The following is a 12,250-nucleotide window of genomic DNA, read 5'->3' as shown; positions in this document are numbered from 1 at the left end:
CAACCCAAATCATGCCATCCCAAGCGAGCCAATTTGGCAAGTGATAGAAGGGGGGGTGCCCGATCTTTCGGTGAGTGGAGATAATTTCGATCTGCTGGAAGTAGACCCTCACGATCCGACTACGACAAGCGAACCCGAAGCGCCAATGCAATCGCTGAACCAACTCCCGATGGTTACCAACCTCGCCGGTGCGAGATCAGCCTGATCACGAAGATTGTTTCCTGCACGCAATCGAAAAAAACGAACAAGAAAAAGACGCGAGCAATCACAATTATCGCTCGAAGGTGGAGTTCTGAATCACACAAAGACGGCGCGGAATTGCCGTGTTCGAGAGTAGCTAAAGCTAGATGTAAAACAAAACTCGAGTTGTAAACAAAAGGGACTCCGACTAAATAAAGGGGGCGCAGCCCCTGGAGTCCAGATCGACGGCAGGAGGGGGGGCGCCACCAGGGGAAAGGCGGCGGCTCCCAGCCCTAGGCGCCCCACCTGGGCTGCCCTGTTGGGCCATCTTCTTATTCCGCTGGCCCTTCGTTCCTTAACAGCATGATGAAGTTTAATTCTCTCGCACGGGCCCGAGTGATTGGCCCTAGATGATCAACTGGAGGCGCCTGAGGTGCTGCTGGTGTAGATGTACTCGTGGTGTCCTCATCATCCTCCCCTTCTTGAATTGAAGTCGTCCTCGATGGCAACTCCTCATCTTCGCCCGCATAAGGTTTCAAATCTGCAACATTAAAACTCGTGGAAACACCAAACTCCGCAGGCAGGTCAAGGATGTAAGCATTATCATTAATCTTGGTTAGTACTTTAAAAGGACCAGCAGCACGTGGCATCAATTTAGAACGACGTAAAGTAGGAAAACGATCCTTTCTTAAATGCAACCAAACCAGATCACCCGGTTCAAAAGTAACATGTTTTCTCCCTTTACTACCCGCAACCTGATATTTAGCATTAGCAGTAGCAATGTTTTGTTTAGTTTGTTCATGCAAGCTAATCATTTGATCAATATGTGCAGCGGCATCTATGTGTGGAGCGTCCTCAGCATCAAGAGCAAACAAATCAATGGGCGCTCGAGGAATATAACCATAAACAATCTGAAAGGGACACATTTTTGTAGAAGAATGCGTTGCATGATTATAAGCAAACTCAACATGAGGCAAGCAATCCTCCCAACGTTTCAAGTTTTTATCTAAAACAGCCCTAAGCATGGTTGACAAAGTTCGATTAACCACCTCAGTTTGCCCATCAGTCTGAGGGTGACAAGTAGTGCTAAACAGCAATTTAGTTCCCATTTTATTCCACAGTGATCTCCAAAAATGACTGAGAAACTTAGCATCACGATCAGAGACTATTGTATTTGGAATACCATGCAAACGAATAATCTCTTTAAAGAACAATTCAGCAATATTGCTAGCATCATCAGTCTTATGACAAGGTATAAAATGAGCCATTTTGGAGAAACGATCAACAACCACAAAAATACTGTCCCTCCCCTTCTTAGTTCGAGGCAATCCCAAAACAAAGTCCATAGAAATATCAAGCCAAGGGAAAGTAGGAACAGGCAAAGGCATGTACAAACCATGGTTGTTCAATCGTGACTTAGCTTTCTGGCAAGTATTGCAACGTGCAACAAGGCGCTCAACATCAGCGCGCATCCGGGGCCAAAAGAAATGAGCAGCCAGCACCTCATGCGTCTTGTAGACGCCAAAGTGCCCCATGAGACCGCCTCCATGCGCTTCCTGTAACAACAAACGACGAACCGAGCTAGCTGGAACACACAGCTTGTTAGCGCGAAACAGGAACCCGTCCTGTATGTGAAATTTGCCCCAGGGTTTGCCATGAATACAATGGGCAAAAGCATCTTTAAAATCAGCATCATCCACATATTGATCCTTCACAGTTTGCAGGCCAAAAATTTTAAAATCTAACTGTGATAGCATGGTATAGCGACGAGACAAAGCATCAGCAATAACATTTTCTTTCCCGCTCTTGTGTTTAATAATGTAAGGAAAAGACTCAATGAATTCTACCCATTTAGCATGACGACGGTTCAGGTTTGTTTGGGTACGAATATGTTTTAAAGCCTCATGATCAGAATGAATTATAAACTCGCGATGCCAAAGGTAGTGCTGCCAAGTATGCAAAGTGCGCACTAAAGCATAAAGCTCCTTATCATAAGTAGAATAATTCAAGCTAGCACCACTTAATTTCTCGCTAAAATAGGCAACAGGTTTTCCTTCTTGTAACAAAACAGCACCTAGCCCAATACCGCTAGCATCACATTCAAGCTCAAACACTTTAGTAAAATCAGGCAACTGCAAGAGAGGAGAATTGGTTAACTTATCTTTCAAGGTGCTGAACGCAACCTCTTGCGAATCACTCCAAGCAAAGGGGACATCCTTCTTTGTAAGCTCATGTAGAGGCGCTGCAATGGAGCTAAAATCACGAACAAACCTGCGGTAGAAACCTGCAAGGCCAAGAAAGCTTCGAATTTGTGTGACCGTCGTCGGTGTAGGCCACGCCCGAATGGCATCGATCTTGCTGCTATCCACCTCAATGCCCTGTGGAGTAACAACATAGCCAAGAAACGAGACACGTTGTGTGCAAAACATGCATTTTTCGATGTTAGCAAATAAATTGGCCGCACGCAACGCATCAAAAACAGCACGCAAATGGTCTAAATGCTCTTCCATAGACTTGCTGTAAATAAGGATATCATCAAAATAGACAACTACAAACAATCCTATGAAGGGCCTCAGAACTTCATTCATCAAACGCATAAAAGTGCTGGGAGCATTCGTCAAACCAAACGGCATAACCAACCATTCATATAACCCAAATTTCGTTTTAAAAGCCGTTTTCCATTCATCACCTAATTTCATGCGAATCTGATGGTAGCCACTACGCAAATCAATCTTAGTAAAAATAATGGCACCACTAAGCTCATCTAGCATATCATCAAGGCGTGGTATAGGATATCGGTAGCGAATGGTAATGTTATTAATAGCACGACAGTCTACACACATACGCCAAGAGCCATCTTTCTTTGGAACAAGTAACACAGGAACAGAGCAAGGGCTAAGAGACTCACGAATATAACCCTTGTCAAGCAACGCCTGTACCTGTCGCTGGATCTCCTTTGTCTCATCCGGATTTGTACGGTACGGGGCGCGGTTCGGGAGCTGTGCGCCGGGAATGAGGTCGATCTGGTGCTCAATGCCACGAAGTGGTGGGAGGCCTGGTGGCAAATCTTTTGGAAAGACATCAGCGTACTCCTGCAAAATGTTAGCAACAGCAGGGGGAATATCCAAAGACGGTGTATCATCAAGGGAAACGAGCACACGAGAGCATATAAGGGCATAGCATGGCAAAGTAGCATCATGTAACTTATCAAAATCAGCACGTGTAGCAAGCAAAACAGGAGCATTTAACTTGATTTCAGAATTAACAGAGGTCGATGGTGCAAGTTGTTTAGCAGTTTTAGCAGCTCGAGCAAGATCATCTTTAATAATTTGTTCAGGTGTCATTGGATGTATAATTATTTTTTGACCCTTAAACATGAGAGAATAGTGATTGGAACGACCATGATGCAAGCTATCAGTATCATATTGCCAAGGTCGCCCAAGTAACAGAGAGCATACTTCCATGGGAATAACATCACAATCGACAAAATCAGAATAAGCACCCATGGAGAAAGGAACACGGACCGAACGAGTAATTCTAATTTTCCCACCATCATTAAGCCATTGAATGTGATATGGATGTGGATGCTTACGAGTGGGTAAAGACAACTTCTCAACCAGCGCGGTACTCGCCAAATTGTTGCAGCTGCCGCTGTCGATGATGATGCGAATGGATCGCTCTTGCACAACGCCCTTGGTATGGAAAAGAGTGTGTCGCTGATTCGTCTCAGGCGTAGCGACCTGTGTACTAAGAACACGCTGCACAACAAGACTTTCATACCTATCGGCGTCGTCCGGGTTGACATGTACGTCCGTCTTTGCTGCATGGTCAGTGGCAAGCATAGCGGGTTGAATATCGTCAGAATCACTAGCAGAAGAATACTCACCATCGTCACGAATGAGCAAGGCACGCTTGTTCGGACATTCCCGAGACACATGGCCAAATCCTTGGCAACGAAAGCACTGAATATCCCGTGTGCGGCGTGTGGAAGGAACTGCACCTGTGGACGGAGGAGTACCTGCAGAAGTGGCTGCCCGCTCACGTGGTGTAGTGGTGGGTGTGGACGGTGCAGGGGGCGCGAGTGCTGAACCGGATGTCGAGCTTCGTCCTGCAAAAGAGTTAGAATATGGCTTCGAGCGGCGTCCCTGTATTTGACGTTCAGCTTTGCAAGCAAATTCAAATAATGTGGTCATATCATAATACTCTTTGTAATCAAGTATATCCTGAATTTCACGGTTTAACCCACCACGAAAACGTGCCATAGCAGCATCGTTTTCCTCAACTAACCCACACCGAATCATGCCTTTTTGCAATTCCTGGTAATAGTCCTCTACAGATTGTGAACCTTGCTGAAAACATTGCATTTTATTAAGCAAATCGCGAGCATAATAAGAAGGTACAAATCTGTATCGCATAGCAGCTTTTAATTGATCCCATGTGGTTGGAACTGTAGCGGGATGTTTTTGTTTATATTCACGCCACCAAATTAAAGCAAAATCAGTAAATTCACTAATAGCAGCTTTAACTTGAGAATTAGCAGGAATATCATGGCATGAAAATTTCTGGTCGACTTCTAATTCCCAATCAAGATATGCAGCAGGATCATATTTGCCAGTAAAAGATGGAATTTTAAATTTTATCTTAGCAAAAGAATCATTACCGGGACGGCGTGGCACACGGCGAGCGCGGCCTTGACGGTCTCCACCGTCCTGCTCCGTGTCACCAACATAATCGTTCTGGAGATCTGCGACCAGCGTGCTCAATGAGTCGAGGCGTGACACGATGGTGTCGAGCGTGGTCTTGGTGGCTGTCTGCGAGAGGTCTAACTGATCGAACCGCTCGTTCGCCGTAGTGACCGTGGAATCCATCCGTTCATGCATCGTCTTGATGTCGGTGGCAAGTCCATCAATCTGTGTCCGCATGTCCTGCAGCTCATCCTTCACGTCGTCGCCGTCGCCTGCCATGGTTAGCGCAAACACAAAACCGATGCCAAAATAGGGTGTAACGGTTCACAAGGCGCTCACACTAGTGCTGTTATCAATGTCTTATCCGTTCTTACCTAGCACACAGGGGCGACCCACAACCGACCGGAGGAACTCGCGAAAGATTGGAGCAGCGATTGCCTGGGAACAAAGTCAGCTCGTCGTAGAACTATGTGGAGTTCTGGGTAGGCCGCACTCAAGTCAAGGATTAGCAATTAACGAATGCAGATTAGCGAATGTTCAATAAGTATCCAAAGTACAAGTCACAAGTGCTGGCTAAGACGTGTCCTAGACGTAGCGCAACAAGGTGAAACAAAGGACGATGGAAAGAACTCACAGAACAAGCAAATAGCCCAGATTTTTCCAAAAGGTACTAGTAGGAATAAACTTTTTTTTTTTTTTGGCACTATTTTTTTTTATATTTTTCTCTGAACAAGGATCACAAAAGATGCAACCACAAAAATTGGCACCTACAACTGAGGTGTTATGTGGCCTACAGAAAAACAACACGTTCTCTGAAAAACGTGCAAAACCCTTGACAATTTTTTTCTATATTTTCCCGAATTTTTTTGGGGATTTTGACGAAACCAAACAGACCGAAGGTGAGTTTGGGTCGGCTCCAAATGGTGTCGAGATGCTCCACAAAAAATTTCAGATTTTTCTGACAAACGAGCGAAAAGTTATGCCTGTTTTACCGAAGGTATCTCAAGTTATGTTTTCCGGAAGGCACAACACGGCGGCGGCAGTTAGGGCAAAGCGTCCCTAAACTCCAACACCGATCACAGGATCAATCGTCCCTGTGACTAACAGCAGTAGGTAGGCGCCAGATGATGTAAGGAGGGCTGCGATGCAGGAGAAATAACAGCGGCTGGCAACCTATCTAGGGTTAGCGCGGCGGCGAGAGATCACACAAGGCGGCTAGCGGGGGCAAGTCGAGTAATATGGTGGCTTCGACTTGTTGTTTGGGAACGGTGGGTGGGATAGCGGCGGAAACAAAGAATAGCAACGGTGCGGTTGAACTACGACCACGAACACAATCCTAAACCAGCAACAAGACTCGACCACGGAAACAAACTCAACAATGCGAAACTGGAACGAAAATGCAAAGGCACAAAGGTTGATAGGACAGCGGAAAGTAAAATATTGTTTTTTTTTGGCTTTTTGTGGACTCTAGGTAATGAACAAATATGAATCGGGAAAACACTCGATAAAGCTCACCGATCAACCTGGAAATCTGATACCACTTGATAGAAGGGGGGGTGCCCGATCTTTCGGTGAGTGGAGATAATTTCGATCTGCTGGAAGTAGACCCTCACGATCCGACTACGACGAGCGAACCCGAAGCGCCAATGCAATCGCTGAACCAACTCCCGATGGTTACCAACCTCGCCGGTGCGAGATCAGCCTGATCACGAAGATCGTTTCCTGCACGCAATCGAAAAAAACGAACAAGAAAAAGACGCGAGCAATCACAATTATCGCTCGAAGGTGGAGTTCTGAATCACACAAAGACGGCGCGGAATTGCCGTGTTCGAGAGTAGCTAAAGCTAGATGTAAAACAAAACTCGAGTTGTAAACAAAAGGGACTCCGACTAAATAAAGGGGGCGCAGCCCCTGGAGTCCAGATCGACGGCAGGAGGGGGGGGCGCCACCAGGGGAAAGGCGGCGGCTCCCAGCCCTAGGCGCCCCACCTGGGCTGCCCTGTTGGGCCATCTTCTTATTCCGCTGGCCCTTCATTCCTTAATAGCATGATGAAGTTTAATTCTCTCGCACGGGCCCGAGTGATTGGCCCTAGATGATCAACTGGAGGCGCCTGAGGTGCTGCTGGTGTAGATGTACTCGTGGTGTCCTCATCAGCAAGCTCATCTCAGCAAAGAAAATCTTTGCCAAACACAGACCTCGAGGTAAGCTAGCTGAGAATCCAAACACGTTGCTCATTTGGCAAGGTAACACAATGTCTAACAAAGTTGTCAAATATCCCCCAAAGGTTCCAAGTGTTCCCTAGTTGGCCGATGAGAGTGAAGACTTAGCATGTTTAGCCAAGAGGAGGGCTAGGGTGGCGGCGACCTGTTGGTGGTCCTTAACTCCTATTTCCAACCACCAACACTCACATAAAATCCACTCAAATGAACACCAAACTTAGTGATAGAGTTTATGACTAATGAATTCCACGAGTTTTGGTGTTTATACATTTGCAGGAGGACATTTGTGGAAATACACATAAAGAGGCTTAAAATGTGCAAGAGGACAAAGCACAAATACCATTCTACACAAGCCCAAAGGAGAGAAGCCCAATCACCAAAAGAATTAGGGCCCATACGAGAGGAGAACATTGACAAACCCAAATCCAAACACCACCAATCAGCATAAAACCCACACAGGCCCACTCTAGAAGACCAAAGAATACCGCACAACAAAATTGGACTCAAGGTGGCACACCCCTTGTGTCTCGCCTCGGGCCCAACCTTGTCAGGGCGGTTAAAACCGCCTCTCTTTGGTCGGTTCTCGGGGCTTGGCCCAAGTTCAACGTACTTGGAGGTCAGTTTGGTGCTTTCCATGAGAGGATGAAGCATTTTCCAAAGAACCCCCTCCTCTCCACCTATAAAAGGAGGCTCCCTCCTCCTCATTTAACAACACCACCTCAAGGAAAAGAGCACTCCACATTTGAGCAACACTCCAAGGGCTTAGGCCCTAGTAGCTATCTAGAGTAGTAAGGGAGAGATGTGAGGGAGAGTACGGGGAAGCGCCGAGCTTATCGGTGTCGCCCCAAACTTTTACCTCGATGAACACCTGTACTTCAATGGGTTATCCCGCTAAGTGAGTGTTCATGATTCTTATGTTATTAAGTCTTTGTTTAGTTAAGCTTTACTCTTACTTGTTTGCGGGTTCGTAGTCCGTTCTTGTAATGGATACTCTAGTAGAGGGCCCTGATAAAGATGGATCACCCTACGCAACGCTAGAGTAGTAGTCAATAGCATAGACATGGTGTCTAGGCTAGAGGCTACCTTCGTTTGCCTCATGCCCCACGGTTGAGGGGTAGGCGGCAGGTGCTACAGCCCCACGGCAGGTGTTGATAGCCCGAAGTAAGCAAGTAGAAGTATAGTTTATCTATCCTTAGAATCTAAAACCATAGGAATCCATATCATCCTCTTCCAACTCTACCCTTGTGTTGTCCTTGGATGAACTAGCTAGAAGAGTACCTCCGTTCCCTGTGGAAAATACAATATCCTGAATACTTCTGGGTGAAATGCTACAACGGTAGTTCCGTGCGCTTGCAGATTATTTCTGTATACGTTAAGAAATACCAACAAGCATTTTTGGCACCGTTGCCAGAAACGGTTGCTATTTTTTTCGAACCTAGTTCGTCCTCGTATCTGTATCTTTTTCTTTTTATAAAGACAAAAATATCTTCTTTTATCTTTTCACTATGAAGCCAACTTCAACTTTGTACCCATCCGCTACAAAGAGAGAGTTTCCTGAGCCACCACCAAAACTAAAGTTTTCATCTGGCTATGAACTCCACCCTAGCTTAATAGCCATGGTTTGGGCACAACCCTTCTTAGGGCACGATGATGAAAACCCTTGCAATCACCTGCTAGAGTTCGAGATGTGTTCGTGCCTGAGCATCTCAGACATGACATAGGAAACACTAAGGTGGAAATTGTTTCCCTTCTCTCTCACAGGGAAGGCGAAGCAATGGTACACTCACGCCATAGAAAGTATGAATGGGGATTGGGATGAACTTAAGGACAAGTTTCATCTTGCATTCTTCCCTATGTCCCGTATCGTCTCTCTACCAAGGGCGATCCTCAACTTTGAACAAAATGAGGAGTCAATAGGTGCAGCCTAGGATAGGTTCTCTGTTTTAATACACGCCGGCCTAGACTTATCTTTACCCGACAGCATATTGTTGCGACTCTTTTGTTTGGGTATTGCCATGGAAGCTGACCTATGTCTAGACATGACTGCCGGAGGTAGAAATTTACACACAAAACTATGACGGAGCAAGTAGAATTCCTTGAGCACTTTGTAGCCAAACACATTTTTTTCGTCATAAGAACCAAACCCCTCTAGGCTAAAGTCATGTTGAGTGTTGAGGAGTCCTCATCAGTCAAATCTAAACCTATAGCATCCTTAGATTAGACTCATGAGCCCTCACCCAAACCACGAACTTCGAAGGAAAGAGTGATTCATCCTTCGGAGTTCCCTATCGAATTCAAGGATTTTGGCAATACCTCAAAACTCTTTTGGCATGAAAAGCATACACATCCTCCCAAAGCTTCCTCCAGAGTGAAACTGTTTAGTAGGTACAACAATAAGTGTGGGTGAGATCTCTTAAGCAAGATGAAAACACATTTGAGATCTCCCACCAACACGTTGCACAAACATCGACTGATCCAACATGCAGAAGGACAGGACAAATGGCTCAAGAGAGGATTGGCTAAACTTTTGGTTTAGCCAAACCACCTCTAACTCAGCTCCTTCTCTTCAGCGGTGGTTTGTGCAACGCTACCCTCAAATGCTCCAAAAATTTTGAAATTTAAAATTGAACAAATTAAAAATGCAAAACAAATGTCACTCCACCTTCATGCAATTTTATAAACCACACTTTGTTCAGAATTCCAAAAGTGACATGTCCATAGCATTTTAAGATAGAAGCCTGCATAAAGTTTGTTCCATATACATTCACTTACGCTTGTGGGAAAATATTTTAATAGGACAATCATGTTGACAAAGTTGTTGTGAGGTGTGATATAGTTCTGACTTAGAAATCCTACCATTTCTATTCAAAGTACTTGAAGAATTTGTTTTGATAAAAATGTTATAAAACTATAGTATCACATGCTCCTCATTTGGTGAGCAATTCCTACCAAAGCCAAATATAACATCTAGCAAGTTTCAAGCCTTCCACATACGCTACTTGTTATTGTGTTGAGTTTGGTCAAGTCTTGTTAACCCTTGTTAAGAGATTTATCATGCTCCCAAGATCAAGATCACGTACACCCACATATACATGTTGCTCCTACACTAGGAGTACGCTAAAACATGCTTCCATTTAGATCCACCAAAAACTCTGCTCCTACACTGGGAGTAGACAAAAAAATGTTTGTTAGGTAAATACTCCATGTTCTAAAAGATAGTGATCTCTCTCTAAATATGTGGTTTAGAAGAAGAGACATACACTACTAGAAATATCTAGTTCTATGATGAAAATCTTAATGACAATTCTAAAACCATCATAGAAGATCGCTTTTTATGACGATTTTTTTCTGTTTTGTCATAGATCAGTGGTGACGATCCTTCAACCCTCCCTATCTACGATGAAATCAGGCATCGTCACAAAAAAACATCATAGAAGAGCATAGGGTTTCATCACAGATCACTCGCACGACTCATCTATGATGATATCCTTTAATACTATGATGAACAGGGCTTCGTTATTGAACTAATTACACATCCATGAAACAATGCTTCATCATAGATCCACATGGTACTTTCTCAGAACTGTAGTTACTCATCCGTGACACTTGCAATTCATCATAAAAGTCTCTGCTCGATCCTTTCTCCATGTGATGTATACCTGTGGGACCCTTCTCCATCCGACGTGTACCTGTGGGACCTGCAGTTACTCATCCATGACGCTTACAATTCATCATAAAAGTCTTCGCTCGGTCCTTTCTCCATCCGACATGTACCTGCGGGGCCCTTCAGCATCCGACCTATGGGACCCGATGACTTATATGTCACATGTACCTATGTAATCGTTCTTCATCTCCATCCGACCTGCGGGACCCGATGGCTTGCGTGTCACTTGATGCTTGTAATTTGTCAAAAAAATCTCTGCTCGGTCCTTCTGCATCCGACCTATGGGAGCCGATGGCTTACGTGTCACGTGTACCTATAGGACCTTTCTCCATCTCCATCCAACCTGTGGGACCCGACGATTTGCGTGTCACTTGTACCATGTGTGTCGTCGGGGTTTAATTTCTCAAAAAAAGTCTGATACCTCAAGACCAAGGATTGGAGCATCTTTACCATTGTGCTAGACGCCTGGCTATGCCGACATCTCTTTGGAGTCGCTATAGTATCCTATTGGTTGTGTGGATGCCCTACAAGTTGACCTAAATTGGATATATCCCCTACAAGTGGAAACAAATCTATGCCCGCTGGACTTGCGGCGGCGACGGCGGCAATGGCAGAGACGAAGGAAGAGGATCCCTAGTCTGCTGTGGTGGCTCAGACGTCCTTTTAGTGGTGTGGCGGGGCTCTCCCAGTGGAGCGTGGTGGCATTGGCGTCCGCGTGATCAGGTGTGTGCAGTGGCAGAGGCGGCTTGCAGCCGAGCCATGCTAGTTCATAGAACAAAGGTATGAGTACCTTCTTCTGTGATTATAGAACTCTATTTTCTGTACACGATAAAGTAAAGAACACATAAAGAAAGGCTATTCTGTATGAATTTCAATTGAAATCAATGCTTTTGTCGCACAAAAATAGAAAACCAAATGGTCCCATAGTATGATATGAACAAATGCATAGATTAGTGCTCCCGAACACTGTATGCTTTGTTCTAATGCTAGTTTTGCCACTGTCCACACAATGGTCGAAACTTTAACGGACTTTGCATACTTTTGCTGCAATAGATGGACAGATCCTAGATTCCTAATGGGAGACCATTCTTGCCGATGTTCATCGCAGGAGTTGAAGAGTTCATGGATATGGTTAAACAAAAATACCCAGAGCAAAAGATCCCTTGCCCGTGTACACATTGTCTTAACCAAGTGGTTAAAACTTGGTAGGAGGTGAAGGATGACTTACTTATACATAGAATGTCACCCACATACACCACATGGATTCATCATGGGGAAGAGGGAGGAGGTACTGACATTATAGAGCCATTAGATGTGCATGGATCTCATCATGAAGGTTGGATTGTGGAGGTGGAGGAGCAGGAGTACCGCAACGATAAAATATTATCATATTTTGATGATTTAGTTCAAAACTAGTTGACATCTGAAGAGTGGGCTGGAGGAGTCCCAAAGTTTAAAAGAGTGTTGGATGAGTTGAAGCAATCAGTTTCTTCTAAATCTAC

The 12,250-nt window shown here is 44.9% G+C and overlaps 1 protein-coding gene across 1 annotated transcript; it reads right to left on the bottom strand.

Moving 5' to 3' along the window:
• Window positions 1-173: 173 nt before the first annotated feature.
• LOC136489003 (uncharacterized) lies at window positions 174-5,144 on the bottom strand. The gene is made up of 3 exons (XM_066485760.1): window positions 1,758-5,144; window positions 936-1,091; window positions 174-221 (listed from the first exon to the last, which is right to left on the bottom strand). Exons 1-3 carry the CDS (start codon window positions 5,142-5,144, stop codon window positions 174-176), a joined length of 3,591 nt encoding a protein of 1,196 aa, XP_066341857.1.
• Between the last annotated feature and the right edge of the window lie 7,106 nt (window positions 5,145-12,250).

This window comes from Miscanthus floridulus, chromosome 10, assembly GCF_019320115.1.
Source record: "Miscanthus floridulus cultivar M001 chromosome 10, ASM1932011v1, whole genome shotgun sequence".
Classification (NCBI taxonomy): domain Eukaryota; kingdom Viridiplantae; phylum Streptophyta; class Magnoliopsida; order Poales; family Poaceae; genus Miscanthus; species Miscanthus floridulus.
Note: the sequence above shows the minus strand (reverse complement) of the source record. Positions and strands in the feature narration are given on the sequence as shown.